Below are 17,283 nucleotides of genomic sequence, written 5' to 3'. Positions count from 1 at the left end.
CTGCACCCAACCTGCACCCCAACCTGCACCCCAACCTGCATCCCAGCCTGCACCCCAACCTGCACCCCAACCTGCACCCAACCTGCACCCCAACCTGCACCCCAACCTGCACCCAACCTGCACCCCAACCTGCACCCCAACCTGCATCCCAGCCTGCACCCCAACCTGCACCCCAACCTGCACCCAACCTGCACCCCAACCTGCACCCCAACCTGCATCCCAGCCTGCACCCCAACCTGCACCCCAACCTGCACCCCAACCTGCACCCAACCTGCACCCCAACCTGCACCCCAACATGCACCCCAACCTGCATTCCAACCTGCACCCCAACCTGCACCCCAGCCTGCACCCAAACATGCACCCCCAGCCTGCATCCCAACCTGCACCCCAAATGCACCCCAACCTGCACCCCAGCCTGCACCCCAGCCTGCACCCCCAGCCTGCATCCCAACCTGCACCCCAACCTGCACCCCAGCCTGCACCCCCAGCCTGCATCCCAACCTGCACCCCAACCTGCACCCCAGCCTGCATTCCAACCTGCACCCCAACATGCACCCCAGCCTGCACCCCCAGCCTGCACCCCAACATGCACCCCAGCCTGCACCCCAACCTGCACCGCAACCTGCACCCCAGCCTGCACCCCAACCTGCACCCCAACCTGCATCCCAGCCTGCACCCCAACCTGCATCCCAGCCTGCATTCCAACCTGCACCCCAACCTGCATCCCAGCCTGCACCCCAACCTGCATCCCAGCCTGCACCCCAGCCTGCACCCCCAGCCTGCACCCCAACCTGCACCCCAGCCTGCACCCCAGCCTGCATCCCAGCCTGCACCCTAGCCTGCATTCCAACCTGCACCCCAACCTGCACCCAACCTGCACCCCAGCCTGCACCCCAACCTGCACCCCAGCCTGCACCCCAGCCTGCACCCCAACTTGCACCCCCAGCCTGCACCCCAACCTGCACCCCAACCTGCATTTCAGCCTGCACCCCAACCTGCACCCCAGCCTGCATTCCAACCTGCACCCCAGCCTGCACCCCAACCTGCACCCCAACCTGCATTCCAGCCTGCACCCCAACCTGCACCCCAACCTGCACCCCAACCTTCACCCCAGCCTGCACCCCAACCTGCACCCCAACCTGCACCCCAGCCTGCACCCCACGGGGCCGAGGGCAGCGCCGGGTGGCTTTGGGGACGCTGGCGTGGCCGGAGCCAGCTCACTGTGCAAGGCCAGGTTCTGCAGAAACAGGCACTGCGGGGTTTCCACCCAGCCAATGCACCTTGGCCAGCTGATCCTCGGAGCTGCATTTACCCCGACCCCCCCGGGGGACAGGGGGGGCTGGGGGTGCAGGCTGGGGGTGCAGATGAAGCCGGACCCAAACCCTGCACAGACGGAGCTCTGCACCATCCCAGTGTCATGACAGGGACAGGGGGACTCCGGGGATGGTGAGACCCTCCACAGGACATGCTGCAGGTGTGGTGCCCTGTGTGGATAAGCCCCAGACAGGTGTCAGGAGGGAATGGGGTGGCCAGGAAGGTTCTGGTGCTCATGCAGCATTTCCAGGGCAAGGATCATTGTCCTGGGGTTTCCCCTGAATCCCCAGCTCCCAGAGTCGGGGGATTCAGAGGGGCTCAGTCAAAGCCGTGTGAGCATCCCAAGCTTGTGCCGTGGTGAGTGCGAAGGTGGGGAGAACAAGGGGATTCCCAAAATTACCAGTTTTATCCAGTGTGACTCCTTTTGTTCAATTTTTTCTGCTCTCTTGCTCCCTGTAAATAGATATTTTCTGTTTTCCATCTGCCAGCAAGGAACTGGTAGAGAAAATGATCAAGGAGGGTGTGTAAGCACCAGCCCTGGCTGTGGCACATCCCCAGGCACTGATGATGAGGCAGCAGAGAGGCCACGGTACCTGAGAGCTGGGGAGAAATTCAGACAGACAGTGGAGGGAGAGGACAGTAAGAGAACACAAATCCCCATGTCAGAGTTTCAGGTCCAGGCATGGGGAAAGTCAAGCTTTTCCATCCTCATCCTGAGTACATCATCCAGGCCAACATACATCCAGGGTCCCTGCCTGGACCCCATATCCCCCAAGGACTTTAGAGCTCCCCAAGCCTCCAGGTTTGGGAATTTCTCCTGAGCAGACACTCACACCTGCCTGACCCACCCTCAGTTCCCAGCCTGACCCTGGGGCAGGGGCTGGGGGTCAGAGCCCAGGCAGCAGTGTGGGGATGGAAGTTGTGGTGGCTTCACCCCTGGAAGGGCTGAATGGAAAAGTCACCCCGAGACTGAAAACCCCATAAACAGCCCAGAGACTCGGCAGGGAGTGGGGTAGGGCCAGAGGCTGGAGCACCAGGGACGTGGTGCCGGCACATCCCAGGCTGGAAAGCAGGAGAGGACCCACGGGAAGCATTCCTAATGCCCCCGGAGGTGGGGAAAGTGAGGCACAACATGGGCATGGGGTGGGTTTGTGGCCCCTCAGCCCCTCCAGCACACAGGCTCCAGTGGTGAGGAGGGGCTGGCCAGACCCCCCGGGCCCCCAGGGAGAGCCCCAGAGAGGAGAGAGGTGCCCTGGAGCACCCAGAGTTCAAAGACAGAGCCTGAAAATCTGGCTCTGCTGCTCCCAGCCTGCCGTACCCCCGCTCCAGCAGCGCTCCCCACACTTCTCTGAGGGTGCCCTGGGGCTGAGGCTGCTCTGGGGAGCTGCCCTATGCCCCCCACCCTGAGCAGGGGCTCTGCCAGCACCCACGGGGACTGGCACCCTCCCTGCAGCACCACGAGAGTGCCTTGGGTGCAGAGGAGTTTTTTCCACCTAATGACATCCCAGATCTGGCTTTGGGATCAGTTTGGGGCTGGCTGGACACCCTGAGTGCCAGGGAGGGCATTGGGGTCACAGTGCTGAGACAGGGAGGTGCAGCCTGATGGTGCCAATGCTTTTGTCAGGTGGGACCATGTGTGGGACCTCCTCCATCCCCAGGTGCCCTGTGGAGAGCCTGGCACTGCCCTGCTTCTCCTGGGATCGTCCCTGGGCTTGTGGGTGGTGCCTCTTTAGATTTAAAAAACAAAATAAATCTCAGCTGTAGCAAGTAGCACTCTGCTTTTTGGCTTTAAGTCATCTGTCCCACTTCCTCCAGATGCTCCTAAAATGACGTCATTGTTGACCACCTTTAATTACCATTCCTAATTCACTGGATTTTGGGTTGGGACCCAGCATGTGCCCAGAGCTCTGCTATGTGTGTGTGTCCACGCTGCAGGGGAGCAGAGGCCAGGATGCCCCAGCACTGCTGTGGGGAGCTTGGCCATGTCCAGTGAATCCTCCTGCATCCAGGTGTGGAAGGAATTAACTCTCCTTGTGCCGCAGATCTTGGGGTGCCAAGGGGCAGGGGCTGCAGGGGTTACACAATAATTCCCCAACCACAGGGTCCTGCTGGAGGGTCTTGGGCTGGGTGTCCCAGGGGGCTGAGGACTGTGACTGTGACATTCCCCAGCAGCAGAGCTGAGGTGGTGGGAGCCCATGGAAGGGCAGGGACTCACCAGGAAGAAACAAAACCGGGGCCCAGACATTTCCGGAGCTGCAGGGGGAACAACCAGAACACAGAACATCCCAGTACCTGTCTGTCCCCCATCATCCCCGAGCACTGGGTGCCTCTGGGGGTGGGGGGTGGCCCAGCCCAGACCAAAGTGGATACTGAGATGTGTCTCCGAGACAGATGTAAAGCTCTGCAAACACCTTGAAAATGTCCAAAAACTCTGTCAGGGTCCCTGCCTGGGACAGAAATTTTGGATTATTTGGAATAGTCTTTTTTTTTTTTTTTTTTTTTTTTAATGTAGAATGATTTGCCTTAGGCTGGAAACCAGCCTGGGCTTTGTGATACTCAAACCGACATTGCTGCTGAGCCACAGCTGCCACTGGCACAGAACAGCCCAGATCCTGGCAAGAAGAGCCCACAGGATCAGCACCGGGAGGGTTTTATCTATCACTGGCAAAGCCATTGAAAGCTTATAGTCTTCAGCAGGTGGCTCGGCTCCATTTCAGTGATGCCTTTCCACTGGCCCAAAGCAGGTAATTCCTCCTTATTTAGCAAAGCCTTTTCCACGTGCCAGGGGCATGAGGCAGGGGCCTGTGCTGTTCCTGTGCTGCCCCTTGATTTTGGGGAGCCCTCCTCAGCTTTGGCGCCTTCTGCAAACATTTCAGGCCTCCCCAAAGTATTCAAGCAGAGAAAAACAAACTGTCCATGATATTTCTAGAAGTGGAAGGTGCTTCTTGCATTTTGGGATCATCGTCCTGCTTTGGCATCCAGTCCCAGGGTTGGCTCCAGTGGATTTGCTCTCTGAAGCCAGTGGGGAGGGTGAGTCCTGTGCCCATGGGTGAGGGGCTGGCATGGGCACTGTCCTGAGTTGCACCGGGCCCAAGGGGGTGTCCAGAGCTCGGGGTTCCCAGAATAGGGGGCTGTGTCTGCAGGAACAGGACGTGGGGCAGCACATCCCAAAGGGATGAGAAGCCTCTGCCCTGCCAGGCAGTGGGAAATGGGGCTGATGCAATGGGGTGCAGATCAGGAGGGTAGATAAACTGGAAGAGGTCTCTCAGCCCCATGGGGAATATTTGGGGTCTGGCCTGGGGCTGTGCTGGTTCCCAGGCTGGGCTGTGATGATTATCCAAGCTCTGGCCCCCTTTCCATGTCAGGCCATCCCCCAGGTTTGGTGGGGCTTGTTCACAGATGCAGCAGGGTGAGGAAATCCCACCACGGCTGCAGAAGGCATCAGCTCCTAGAGAAGCATCCCAGGAGCTTCCACTGCACTGTCACCAATCCACAGAGAATCCACGGGTGGGACTGGAGGGGTGAGAGCTGCCAGATGATCTGCAGGAGAAACACCTGGGGGGATGATTTCTCAGGAAAAGTCCCGTGGTCCTTCATGATTTCACTGCCACCTGACCCTGCAGCCTTGCAATCACCTGGCTGAGGGTGTGACCTTGCTGTCCCCTGGTCCCTGAGCTGTCCCACAGAAGGAAAACCTTCTCCCACGCCATGGTGAGTCTGTGGGGCATCATCTATCCCAGCCCTGGTGCAGCTGGGGGTCTCCTGTCACCCCCCAGTGCTGGACTCTGAGCACAGCAGTGAGGGGGGATGGATGTGAAGATGAGTCCCAAAGGACACCAGAGGCTCAGCTCTCATTTCTAAGCCTGTCCTGGATGCTCTGGGAGCTGTTGTCTTTGTGAATTCCATCGGGGTTGATGGAACGAGGAGAGTGGTTGAGAGAGGGTGAGGATAGGATGGGTGGGAAGGTTCCAGAGGAGGGGAAGAGATCCCTCCAGCATTGCTTGAAGTCCATTTCTTCAGGGAGATTGGCCTTCTGTGGGGCAGCTGAACTGCTCGCAGCAGTCAGATCCCTTTGCATTTGGAATCTAAAGACCTTGAGGAGCCAGGGATCATTGGGCAGCTCTGGCAGCCCCTGCTGTGGATGTGGGGCTGCTGCACCAACACCCTCCAGGGACTTGGAATGTCCAGAGGGGGAAAATGCCCAATCCCTCTAAACATGTGCCAGGGGCTCTCCTTGTAAGAGACTAAACACAGGTGATCTGCAGATCGCAGGGACATTCAGGGACAAGCAGCTGTCCCTGGGGACCTGGTCCTGGCTGGGTCTGACCTCCCCATACAGCTCTCTGGGAATTTTCTGTTGGCATCCACCCCCTTGGTGGCAGCCCATGGAGAACCCTTCCCTTCAAGCAGTGGCTCCCAGTAACAGGGGGATTGTAGCACTGATTTGTAGCAGCAGCAGCACATAGACAAATCACAGAATCACAGAATAGTCTGAGTTGGTAGGGAACCACAAGGATCATTGAGTCCAGCTCTTAAGTGAATGAGGATCAAACCCATGACCTGAGTGTTATCAGCACCCAGCTCTGACCAACGGAGCCAATCACAGATATATTTTTATTGTTTTGCTCTGAATTTGCCCTCAGCACTGCTCTACCCCATAGATTTCCAGCCTCATCCTTCCCCCCCCCAGCAGCTCAGAGTGGTGTCCAAGGCCCAGGCGGCACCTGATGAAACAACTCCTCACCTGAGGGCAGCTCCCTGTGGTTTGTGAGCCAGGGGTGGGGATGGGCACTCAGAACGTCCCCTCTGTGTCAGCTGGGGAGGAGGGAGGGGAGATCTCGGTCCCTTGCCAGTCGCTCTGTGCAGCCCCCATGGCAGAGCCGGGACTTTGAAACCCATGGGAAAAGCCCAAATCTATGGCTCCCGTTGCCCCATCCCTCTCCTGCCCCTTCCTCCTCCTCACTCCGGGTCCCAGCAGAGGATGAAACCTGAGACTGGAGCAAATGGCATCCCAAGCAGCCCCCGCCCCATCCCCGCAGCTGCGGGAATGCAGCGCCTTTGTCACGGGCTAATTTTGGCTCCTCTGTGCTCGGAAAACAATCCCAAGGCATCCGGGAGGAAAGATGCTGGAGGCCTGGCCCCACGGGGGCTTTTCCTTTTAAAGGTCTAACGGGGCTGGATAAAGCCTCCTCCTGCTCGGGGGTGAGAGCAGATCCTGTGCGCTGGCCTTTGGAGCCAGGGAAGGCTCCTTGCAGGGGTCCCGGGGGTGCCTGGATGCACGAGGGTTTCTCCCCTGGGACCTGGTGCAATTCACACGAGGGTGGCACTGCCACTGCCATCGCTGCTGTCACCCATCTCCCACCAGCTCCCGCTGGTGTCCAGGCAGGGGGAAGGAGCCGGGAAGGCTCTGCAGGATGGGGGCTGTCTGTGCTCCCCACCGTGGGAGCTGCCCCGCTCCTGCAGCTGTGTGTCCCTCCCGGCCATGAAAGCCCCAGGATTAACATGCCAGGCATTGTCCCTCCTGGGCCCCATGTTGGGAATTGTTTGCTCCTAATTTTGTCCCTAAAAATATCCTGGGGAACAGGTGTTGCCCGCCCTGCAGTCCTTGTCATGCAAAGGGACACTGGCCAAGGGGTGTCGTGGGGGGCAGTGGGGGCAGGCAGCGGCTTTTTAACTTTTGCTTTTCTTGGGGAAAACCTCAGGGCCTGTGAGGGGCTGGGAGTTGCTTGAGCATGCCAAGCTGCAGTGCTGTGCTGGGTGAGCGGGGCTGGTCCTTGTTAAAGAGGGGACTGCGCCCTCCTTGGTGCCCACCCCACCTGGCCTGGAGTGTGACCCCACATGTGCTGGTGTACTCCATCACCCTGCAGCAATGCAGCCCGGCCTGCTGAGGTTCACTGTCCTTCCCTGGTGGCTCTGGTGGCTCCCAGGAGACCCCTTGGCCCGTGCTGTCCTGGGTGTGCCCCATCATGCAGGGGTCAGCACGGCAGCAGCTCCCAGGCTGTTCACACCCCCTCCCCTGCCTTTTCCAGCATCGCTGGAGCTCTGGCACACTGGACAGACACAAGGCAGAGGCACCAGGAACCACCCCATCCCCATGGCATCACCAGCACTGGGCAGCCTGAGCTGTCTGTGTGTCCCAACAACCCACGTGTGAGCAGGAGCTGCCCGAGCTGGGGCATTCCAGTGCCCAAGGGGCTCCAGGAGAGCTGGGGAGGGACTTTGGACAAAGGCCTGGAGGGACAGGACACAGGGAATGGCTCCCACTGCCAGAGAGCAGGGTTAGATGGGATAGTGGGGAGAAATCCTTCCCTGTGAGGGTGCTGAGGCCCTGGCACAGGATGCCCAGAGAAGCTGTGGCTGCCCCATCCCTGGAAGTGTCCAAGGCCAGGTTGGACAGGGCTTGGAGCAACCTGGGCTAGTGGAAGGTGTCCCTGCCCATGGCAGGGGTGGGACTGGATGTGCTTTAAGGTCTCTTCCCACCCAAATCAGTCTGGGATGGTTCCCATGCAAACAGCCCTGGAATTCTCCACACTGAAGGGGGGTCGTGGGTGCTCTGGGACATGAGTGCAGTGACACATGGGTGACCTGTGTGTGTCCCTGTGCTCCAGGCGGTGCCCCAGGTGTGAGCAGCAGTCCCAGCACTCCCGGGGCTCGCAGCAGATGCCTGCAGAGGAGGGGATTTGTGCTATTTTTACCGACCACTTGCAGGCGGCGCTGGGATTCAATACCCCCCGCTCGGCTCCAGCCCCGGCAGAGCGCGGCTGTCCCAAGGCCAGGCGTCACCTCCCTCCTGCACAGCCAGGTAGGACACTGCCCCTGCCCCTGCCCCTGCCCCGTGTTCTCCTCCGGGTGTGCCGGTGGTGACACGGGCACGAGATCCCCGGCACTGGCACATGACAGAGAGGAACCCCCAGCACGTGAATTTGCCTGGATTTCTTCCCCTCTCTGAGGTGGATCAGACATTTCCTCTGCTCTTGGAGAGAGGATTGGTGGTGCTGCAATGGGGACAAAGACTTTGGAGCTGATATTTGCCTGGTTTTTTCCCAAAATGGGGCTGTTTGGGGAGCACTTGGCTGAGTGTTCCAGCCTGGCTCACTGGTGGGGGTTCAGGGTGGGAACAGCGTGGAGTTGTAGTAGCTGGGAGAGTGCTTGTGGTTTGTCTTCAGCCTCCTGGGATGGGGGAGGATGTCGGCATTCACCGTGTTTGGGTTTATGGGACTATTTCTTTTAAGGATTTCCATGTTCCAGTGGTTCAATTAGCTTTATAAGCTTTTCACAGCTGGGACAGTGCAAACAGTGCAGAATTAGCTTGTCCAGATCCTCTCGTCCCCATCAAGGTGGGACAATGCTCATGGATGCTCCAGATCCGGCTGGAATCCCAAAGTCCTGGCACTGGGGATTGCTCAGTGGCACAGCTGAGTCCTTGCTGTTGTTTGGAAGCCAATTTAGGGCTGTTTGGCCCTAAAATGTGACTGACCTTGGTAGAGGTCATGAGCTTGAGGTGTGGCGTGGATCCCACCCGAGGAATGCCGGGCTCTGCTCCAGCAGGGGACAATGGAAACGCTGAGGGTCTGCACCCAGCCCCCATCAGCTTCAGGGAGAGAAAAGCTCCTCTGCCACCCCGAAATAAACTGGGGGGCAGCAACTGGGACCCAGCCTGTTGAAGGCACCAGTGCTGCTTGGTGTCCTCTGGGATGTTCATCACAGTAAAACCCTCCAAAATGCAGGAAACAGGATCTGTCTGATGTGGTTTGAGGACAAAGAAATTCCTGTTCTTGAGATTTTTCCTTGTAAATCCAGGGATCTGGATTCGGAGGCTCTGGGGGAGAAGATTCCTGCTGGGATTTTATTACATTCCCCCCCCTCCCAACTCCATTTATTCAGGACACGTCTCTGGCTGAGCTGTGGAGGCATGGGGAGGGAACAGGGGCAAGGGGAGAGAGCCAGGAGGTGCCCTGAGATTTGCCTGGCACAGGCTCCACACAAACCTGGGAGCAGCTGTTTGACACCAGCTTTTCATTTCCCCCAGCATGAATCTTTGGGGTCTAAAGCAGTTTCCAAATTTTGGCCGATGCAAAAGGATCAAGGCAAAAAATCCCAGCTTTTCCATTTCACTCCTAAGGAAAAGGACTAAACACACACCTGGAAAATGCTGTTTGTTGGTATTCCCCCCACATTTTTCTGCTGCTTGGGCTCACAGGGTGCTCAGCACAGGAGCAGTCAGCAGGGTCAGAGCAGGGCCAGGGAGCAGCATGGGCTGGAGCAGATGCCAGGGCTTGGAATTACCAGACAACCTAAAAGAGGAAACCCTGAGTATTTCACCTGGAAGGTGGCTGCTGAAGGAACCTGCTCAGCTGTGGGCTCTGGCTCAGAGAGTCCCAGGATGGTTTGGGTTGGGAGGACCTTAAAGCCCGTCTAGTCCCACCCCTGCCATGGGCAGGGACACCTTCCAGTAGCCCAGGTTGCTCCAAGCCCTGTCCAGCCCGGCCTTGGACACTTCCAGACATGGGGCAGCCTCAGCTTCTCTGGGCATCCTGAGTCAGGGTCTCAACAGGGAAGGATTTCTCCCACTCTCCCACCTAACCCTGCCCTCCAGCAGTGGAAATACATTTTCCTTGTCCTGTCCCTCCAACCCCTTGTCCCAGAGTTCCTCTCCTGCTCTCCTGGAGCCCCTTTAGGCACTGGCAGGGGCTCTCAGGTCTCCCTGGATCCTTCTCCTCTCCAGCCTGGACACCCCCATCTCTCCCAGCCTGGCTCCAGAGCAGAGGTGCTGCCCTTTACTCGGGCACTCACCGCATGGCTTTTGGCTCTGCCGTGCCTGCCCTCGCCCACGGGAGCTGCGGTACAGGGCTCTCTGAACCGACACAGCGGGGGGACCCCCGAGGCCCCCCCATTTCTCCTGAGATTTTCAGCCTCCACCCCTTGCCTCGAGCCGGGGCGGGTGAGGCCGCCGGCGGGCGAACAGCTCGGGAAAAGCTTGGGAAAAGCCCGGAGGAGCAGGAGCCCGAGCGCTGCAGGGCCGGCTGGCGGCACGCTGGGGCTTGCCCGAGATGCGGTCAGGTTTTCCCGGAGCCCCGCGGCTCGTCCGTGTTCCACGGGGATGGAGGCGGCGGAGCCGCTCCCTCCGCCGACAGCGCGGGGCAGCAGCGCACCTCGTCACCGCTCCCTCGCTGCCTCCTGGCTCCCTGCGCCTTTGGGATTCGCTCCTTTGTCTCAGCTTCTTGCCCTTTCTTTGGCAGGGAACAGCACACGCCGCGATGCCAGAGCCGTGAGTAGCCGGAGTCCCCTCGGGTCCCGTAAAGCCTCGCCCGGCTGCGCTTGTCCTTTGGGGAGGATGGACGGGGAGACCCTGCCCTGCCCCAGGCCTCTGTGCCATTCCCCGTGCAAAAACCGTCTCTAAATGCAAACTGTTCACCCTTCCGATGTCCCAGTCCAAACCTCGGGGCTTTCCTAGATCCCAGAATGCAGAGCTGAGGTGGGGGCAGCGCCCCTGGCTTTGCTGAGGCTCTCTGGAGCGCACTGTACAAACACAACACGTTCCCTGCGAGCAGAGAAGGGAGCAGCTCCCTGTGAAGCTTTCCCGGAGCAGTGACACAGGGATGTCCCAGTGGGAGTGGGGAATGAGGGTGTCTGACCCACCTGCCACTGAGCTGGGGTTGGCACCATGGGCACGGTGCCAGCTCACCTGTCACACCCGAGTGACATTTTGGCTTTCTTAGTTGTGGCCCTGAGCTCCCACTGCATTTCCAGAGGGCACCTTCTCCTCAGAGCTGGCTCACGTGCTGGTGGCAGCTGTGAGATACAGAAATAAAGAACCCACTCCAACCACACGAGATGCTTCCCTTGACTGTCCCCTCTTTTTTACTCTCATTCATTGATGCTTCCTCTGTTCTCTTCTCTTGTTTTTTCTGCTCCTCCCTGGCTGCTCACCTGCCTGCAGGGAGGTAAGTGCCTTTCCCTTTGGGAGACACCTTGGTGCTGCTCTGCGTTTGCTGCGCGTTTGTTTTCAAAGGGTGTTTTCTTTCCCTCCCCTTTCCCCTAGAGAAAATCCAAGATCACAGCCTCACGCAAACTCTTGTTGAAGGTGAGTCCCGAGGGCTGGAAACTCCCTGGGGTTTGTCTTGCTGGGGAAAGGAGCCGGGCTGGAGCGCGTGGTCGGTGGGACAGGGGATAAGAGCAGCTCAAGGACGGGCTGTGGGGAGCAGCTCCCACCCCACCTTTCTCTTCTCACTCATGTGGGATTTGTGGTCCAAACAAACCTCCCCTGCGCCGAGGCGGGGAGAGACCCCCGCACCTTTCAGCTCTGAAGCCTTAGCCCGTTTTTGCTTGCAGCACAAGCCTGGGAGCTCCCCGGGCCCTGGCTTGGGATAAACATTCCCTGCCCCGGCAGAGCCAACTCAGCAGCACGGCCCCCACAGCCCCCGGGGCCCCACAGCAAAGCTGGGGGGAGCCTTTGATGTGTGTTTGGGGGCAGCAGGGCTGGCACTAGACTGTCCCATCCTACAGACGTGGTGAGCGGCTCAGGGGGAGCCTGGGGCCCGTTCAATTCGCACTTCTGCCATTTCCTTGTGCTCCCAGAGTTTGATGCTGGCCAAAGCCAAGGAGGAGTGGGATCAGGAGATTGTGGACAAGCAGGCGGAGAAGGAGAGGTACCTGTCTGAGAGGGTCACTCCGCTGCACACCAGTGGGCTCTCCTTGAGCCAGCTCCAGGTACTCCTCAGGCCCGAGGGTGGAGTGAGCTCCTTGGGAACATGGAGGGGCCTTGCTCACTGCTCTCCTGTTTTCCTGGTCCCCAGGACCTGTGCAGGGAGCTGCACGAGAAGGTGGAAATTGTGGATGAGGAGAGATACGACATTGAGGCGAAATGCAACCATAACACCCGGGAGGTAGGGAGGAGGACGGGCCGGTTCCTTCTGGAAACTCCCTCCCAGTGCAGCTCTGGCCTCAGTGGAGATGTGTCGTGCACCAGGCTGAGCTGGGATGTGGGACAGGCACCAGGGTTATCTCAGGGCTGGTGTTTGCTCTGCAAGGTTCATCCCTGCCCAAGGGAACTCGAGCTGTCCTTGGGGTCCACGGGGAGGTTCCTCGCTGTCCTGGTCACCCCTGTGGGTCTGAGAGCTTCTCGTGGTACAACTGCCACCTGAGCAGGCTGGGCCCAGCCCTTGGCTCTGCTCTGAGCGTGGCTGGGCAGAGCCTTGGTGGGAATGGTCCTGCAGGAGAGGTGCAGACCCCTCTGGGGTTCGCTGCTGGCAGAGTCTACTGCTTCCCACAGGGGCTCTTTGTGCAAGGCAGCCAAGCAGTGACCTCCTCCTCCTCCTCTCCTGCCCCTGCAGATCAAGGATCTGAAAATCAAAGTTCTTGATCTCCGAGGGAAGTTCAAGCGCCCTCCCCTGCGCCGGGTTCGCGTCTCGGCCGATGCCATGCTCAGGGCTCTGCTGGGCTCCAAGCACAAGGTGTCCATGGATCTCAGGGCCAACCTGAAGTCTGTCAAGAAGGAGGACACGGAGAAGGTGGGTGACTCCTCTGGAGGCTGGAGATGGACACACTTCCTAGGGCTGCCCTTGCCCTCCTCCTTGCCCTGTGTTCAGCCTTGGAAAGAGCCTCGTGAGGCCGTTCCCATTGTGGGATGTTGTGGGACCGCGCAGGACCAGTTTGGCTGGGCCAGGCAACTGGTGGATGGCAACATGCGAGATTTAGGGCTGTGTCTGCGGTGCTCTTCCTTCCCAGAGTGTGTGGGGGTCTCTCACCTGGGCCCCCTTGGCACCACTGCTGAGCTGCACATGCAGAGTCTGATCTTTGATCTTGCAGGGAGCCAGGAGAGCTCCTGTTGGGCACAATCACACCCAGAAAACTCCCTGGGAACTCCCAGGGAGCTCCCAGGCCCAGATTAGATAAAAGAGAGCAGCCCAGCACTTGGCCAAGGATAAATGCCCCACTTCCCACCAGCTTGGCAGAGGTGTGAGAAGGGGAGGTTTCGATGCCAGCGATGCCCAAAGCTGCCTGGGGTGTGCAGGAGCCCCAGCACTTGGAGCTGTGCCTCATCCCCAGCTACAACTGGGCACCCCTCTCCCCAGAGAATTTTCAGCAGCTCCTTCCAGCTCAGCAGATTGAATGAGAATTGGATGAGCAGAATTGGATGAGAATCCCAAATTTCAGCTGTTTTTCCATTGTCCCCCCATTGTGGTATAGCACTTTTCCAGCCCTTTGGACAGAAAACTGCGCTTACCGCCCTGGGCACCAGGTGGAGAACGGATCTGGGTTTGTTCTAGATGTGGTGAGACGGTGTTGGGACACAGCTTGTAATCTACAAATGCTGGGGGTTGGCAGAGCAGACACCTGGGCACACTCCCAGAGCTGCTGTCACCTGCCCAGAGCTGCTGTCACCTCCCCTGTCTGCTCTGGAAGTGTCTGCCAGGCTCCCACTGTCACCAACAACTCCAGTCCCCACCAAAGGCTCAGAGAAGGTGGAGGTGGGAGGGCGAGGCAGGAAGTGTTTTTACTTCAGTAAAAAACATTTGCCCCACTCTGCTGGTAGAAACCCAAAGTCCCACGAGGTTTCTTCCTCCTAAAGAAATCTTTCTGGGATGATTGAATGAAACTTGGCCAGGCCCTGAGGAGGGGAGTATCCACATGGGTCCTGTGGAGATCAGGTCGCTGTTTGCCACCTCCCCAGGCAGCTCCTTGTGCAGGGACACGTGGCACAGAGACAGGGACCTTGCACGGGGGCAGCTGAGCCCCCCAGCTGAGGGCTGTGTGCAGGGGGAGGGACGGGGCAGGGCTGCCAGCCCCTGATGGCCCAGCCCTGTCCCTCCCGCAGGAACGCCCCGTGGAAGTGGGCGACTGGCGCAAGAACGTGGAAGCCATGTCGGGCATGGAGGGGAGGAAGAAGATGTTCGATGCTGCCAAGTCCCCCACGGGGCAGTGAGAGGTAGGGCCGGGTCCTGCTCCCCCTGCTGCCCCTCAGCCTCCTGGGCTGTGCTTGGAGAGATGCAGGAATGCCCCCACTCCCTACAGGAAAAGGCAATTCATCCCTATGTCCCACCCCACTCCTGGGGGTGGGGATCTGTCCCACACCTCCCTGCTGTGGGGTCCCTGCCAGTCCCTCTCCTCTTCTCCTGGGTGTCCCCTCTGGGTGTGCTGCCTGTGCCCCCTCATCCCCTGGGCATTGCTGGCACCACTGTCGGGCTGCTGGCAGCGGCCAAAGCTGCCCCTCTGCCCCTCTGCTGTTTGTTTCCCACAGGAGCACTGGGAAGAAGACCATCCCCATCCCTGCTGCCAGCCTGCCCTCACTGCTCCTCTGTCCCTTTGTTCCCTTCCCTGAATTCCCACTGAGCTGAAACACAAGGACAACGGTGTGGGAAGGAGACCCGAGCTTCTTCCTTCCAGCAGTGCCCTCAGCCCCGCTCCTGCACATTGTCCTCCCTCCATCAGCCCAAGGGCCACTGGCCACCCACCCCTCCCAGCCCTCCAGAGACACCCCAGAGGCAGCTGCTGCTCCCCCATTCCCCGTGCCTGGCGGCTCAGCCTGAGATGTGTCACCCCGAGATGTCCCTGTATTAAAGGACGTGTCCTGGGCCGAGGTCGTGTGGGCTCATCACTGGGAGAACTCTGCCCAGGGCCAGCTCACCCTGCAATGTCCCCACTGGCACCCAGACACCGCACTCGGGGTCACACAGGCTTTGGGCTCATCCCTTCCAGCCCCAGGCTGCTCCTCGTGTCCCAGCGGCTCTGCTGAGCCCCCAGGGCCTCAGGGGTGCAGCAGCTCCCCAGCCACCAGGCTGGGTGGATAGACCTGCCTGTTCTCCAAGCCCACTTCTTCTCTGGTTTTGGAAAAGCCTTCAGAGCTCTGGACACCAACTCCTTCACCAGCTGGCCACCACAAGCACTGGAGCTGTGGCAATTGGGCCAGCTCCATTTCGAGGCTTAATTCCAGAGCCAAATCCATATTTCAGGCCAAACCACCCGTGCTTCCCCCCCAGCCCAACCATTTCCTGTGTCACAGCCCCCCAGACTGCAGCTGGGAATGTGTCAGCTCATTCTGGAGCAGGGCTGGAGGCGTGAATTAGGGAGAATTCAGGCTACATGGGGTCTCCTGGCTGGGGGCACTGCAGGAGACGCTCAGCCCCCACACACAGAGCCTGCTCTTGGTAGTTACAGCAGTGCCTTGCCCATGCTCCCAGGGCGTCCAGAGGAATTGAAGCATCCACAGATTCCAGCCCACACCGCCCCAGGGTGTGTTGCAGCACCCCCCATCCCTTTGGAGTCAGCCTGTAAAGTGCAGAAAATGCAATAAACTGGGAGCAAAGGGCAGGTTCCTGACAGAGCTGGGAGGAAACTGCATCAAAAAGTGCGTGGGCTCCAAGAGAGATCAACCTTCCCAGGAAAACACTGCTTCCCTAAAGAAAGAGATGGGAAAGGATGGCCCCACGCAGATGACTCCTGCAGGACTTCCCACAGCAGCCTCATGGCTGGCAGTGGGAGTGAGGGAGAGGCTTTGGGAGGTGGGTTTGGGTTTGGGTTTGGGTTTGGGTTTGGGTTTGGGTTTCGGTTTGGGTTTGGGTTTGGGTTTGGGTTTGGGTTTGGGTTTGGGTTTAGGTTTGGGTTTGGGTTTGGGTTTGTCTTCAAGCCAGCTGAATTCCTCTGGCGTCACATCCCTTCCTTTGGCCAGTTCAGTGATACTGAGCCAAGCTGCTCACTGTCCCTGGGCACAGAGGGTGAAGGAGGAGACTACTGGGGACACTTCTCTAGCCCGGCCACCCCCAGTCAAGGCTGCCACAGCACCCTGCAGCTCCTTCATGGAGGATTCAAAACTCATATGCAAACTCTTCCCCAAATCAGGAATGGATCAGAGGAGGCTGCCACTGGAACATTTGCTCCCCGGGCTCAGTCTTTGGGATGCTCAGTTCTCGTCCTTCCACCTGACCCTCCATCCTCTCAGCATCCTCCTGCAGGACTGGAGCAGTTGCATGGCACACAGAGCCTTTCCCACTCATTTTTCATATTTTCAAGCTTAATTTGTCCAAGGAGCTGCAGCCTAGCAGGGTGCCAGGACTTCTTTGTCCTCATTCCAGACACCCCAGGACAGGTCCCAGGCAGGCCCAGCGCTGGGAAGTGTCTCTGTCTCGGCCAACAGCGGTGACGCAGCTCCCAGAGGTGACCGGAGATGGTGGTGACACCCCAGGAGCTCCATGGCCCAGCCTGCCCCACACTGGAGGCAGAAGGTTTTGGTTAGCAGCTCAACCCTCCAAGCTCAGCGCCCAGGTGGGAGCAGTGCCGAGGTCTGAGATCCTGGCAGCTCTCCGGGAATCCCCAGAGGGAACTCACACAGGTCCTGGCAGAAGAAGAAAGATGTGCAGGGAGAGTTAATAACTGTGACCTGACCAACTGGTAGAGCTGGAAAATGCACGAGAGGTTTTGTGGAAACAAAGCCTTCTTCAGGCCTGGAATAGAAGCAGAAAATAGCACAGCAGGGGCTGAGAACAGTTCTCTGAGCTTAGTACAATTATGCTAATTTGGTAATTTAAAAAAAAAAGGAGCGGAGTTTGTGGGGTGGGGAGGGATGGAAGGGAGATGAAAGGCCATAGGGGTGCTCGGTGCTGTTCCCCAGGCCCTGGTCAGTGCCGGGCACTCAGGCTGTCTCTGTCCCTGTCCCTGTGCCCAGCCTGCCCTCAGATCCTGCTCACCCCAGACTGCTGCAGAGCCAAACCCGGGGGCTCCTCAGGGTGATTCTGCAGCCCCAAAGGCTGCCAGGTGTGCTCAGCAATGTCCCAGGGCTCTCATGCCCTTGTCATGGGCTGCAGGTGGCTTCGTGGGGCCACCTTGTGTTTGAGATTGAGTGGGGAGAGAAAAAGCTACTCCCAGAATTTTCCCTCCACAAGATTCCCTACTTTTTCAAGGTATAATGCTCCCCAGACACTGGGTCCCATTTTCATCCCTCTCTGGTGGGACACCACACTGACTGCCATGGGA

At 58.9% G+C, this 17,283-nt stretch overlaps 1 protein-coding gene across 1 annotated transcript; it reads left to right on the top strand.

The window, feature by feature from the left end:
• The first annotated feature begins 7,974 nt into the window (after positions 1 to 7,974).
• TNNI1 (troponin I1, slow skeletal type) lies at positions 7,975 to 15,316 on the top strand. The gene is given in 9 exon segments (XM_058423456.1): positions 7,975 to 8,043; positions 8,046 to 8,151; positions 10,554 to 10,582; positions 11,357 to 11,398; positions 11,893 to 12,024; positions 12,111 to 12,200; positions 12,648 to 12,824; positions 14,132 to 14,242; positions 14,555 to 15,316. Coding segments are annotated over 8 exon segments (753 nt in total). The 3' UTR covers positions 14,240 to 14,242; positions 14,555 to 15,316.
• Positions 15,317 to 17,283: the final 1,967 nt, after the last annotated feature.

The sequence above is a fragment of the Hirundo rustica genome, chromosome 24, assembly GCF_015227805.2.
Source record: "Hirundo rustica isolate bHirRus1 chromosome 24, bHirRus1.pri.v3, whole genome shotgun sequence".
Taxonomy (NCBI): domain Eukaryota; kingdom Metazoa; phylum Chordata; class Aves; order Passeriformes; family Hirundinidae; genus Hirundo; species Hirundo rustica.
The sequence above is the reverse complement of the archived record's forward strand: the minus strand, read 5'-3'. Positions and strand labels throughout refer to the sequence as shown.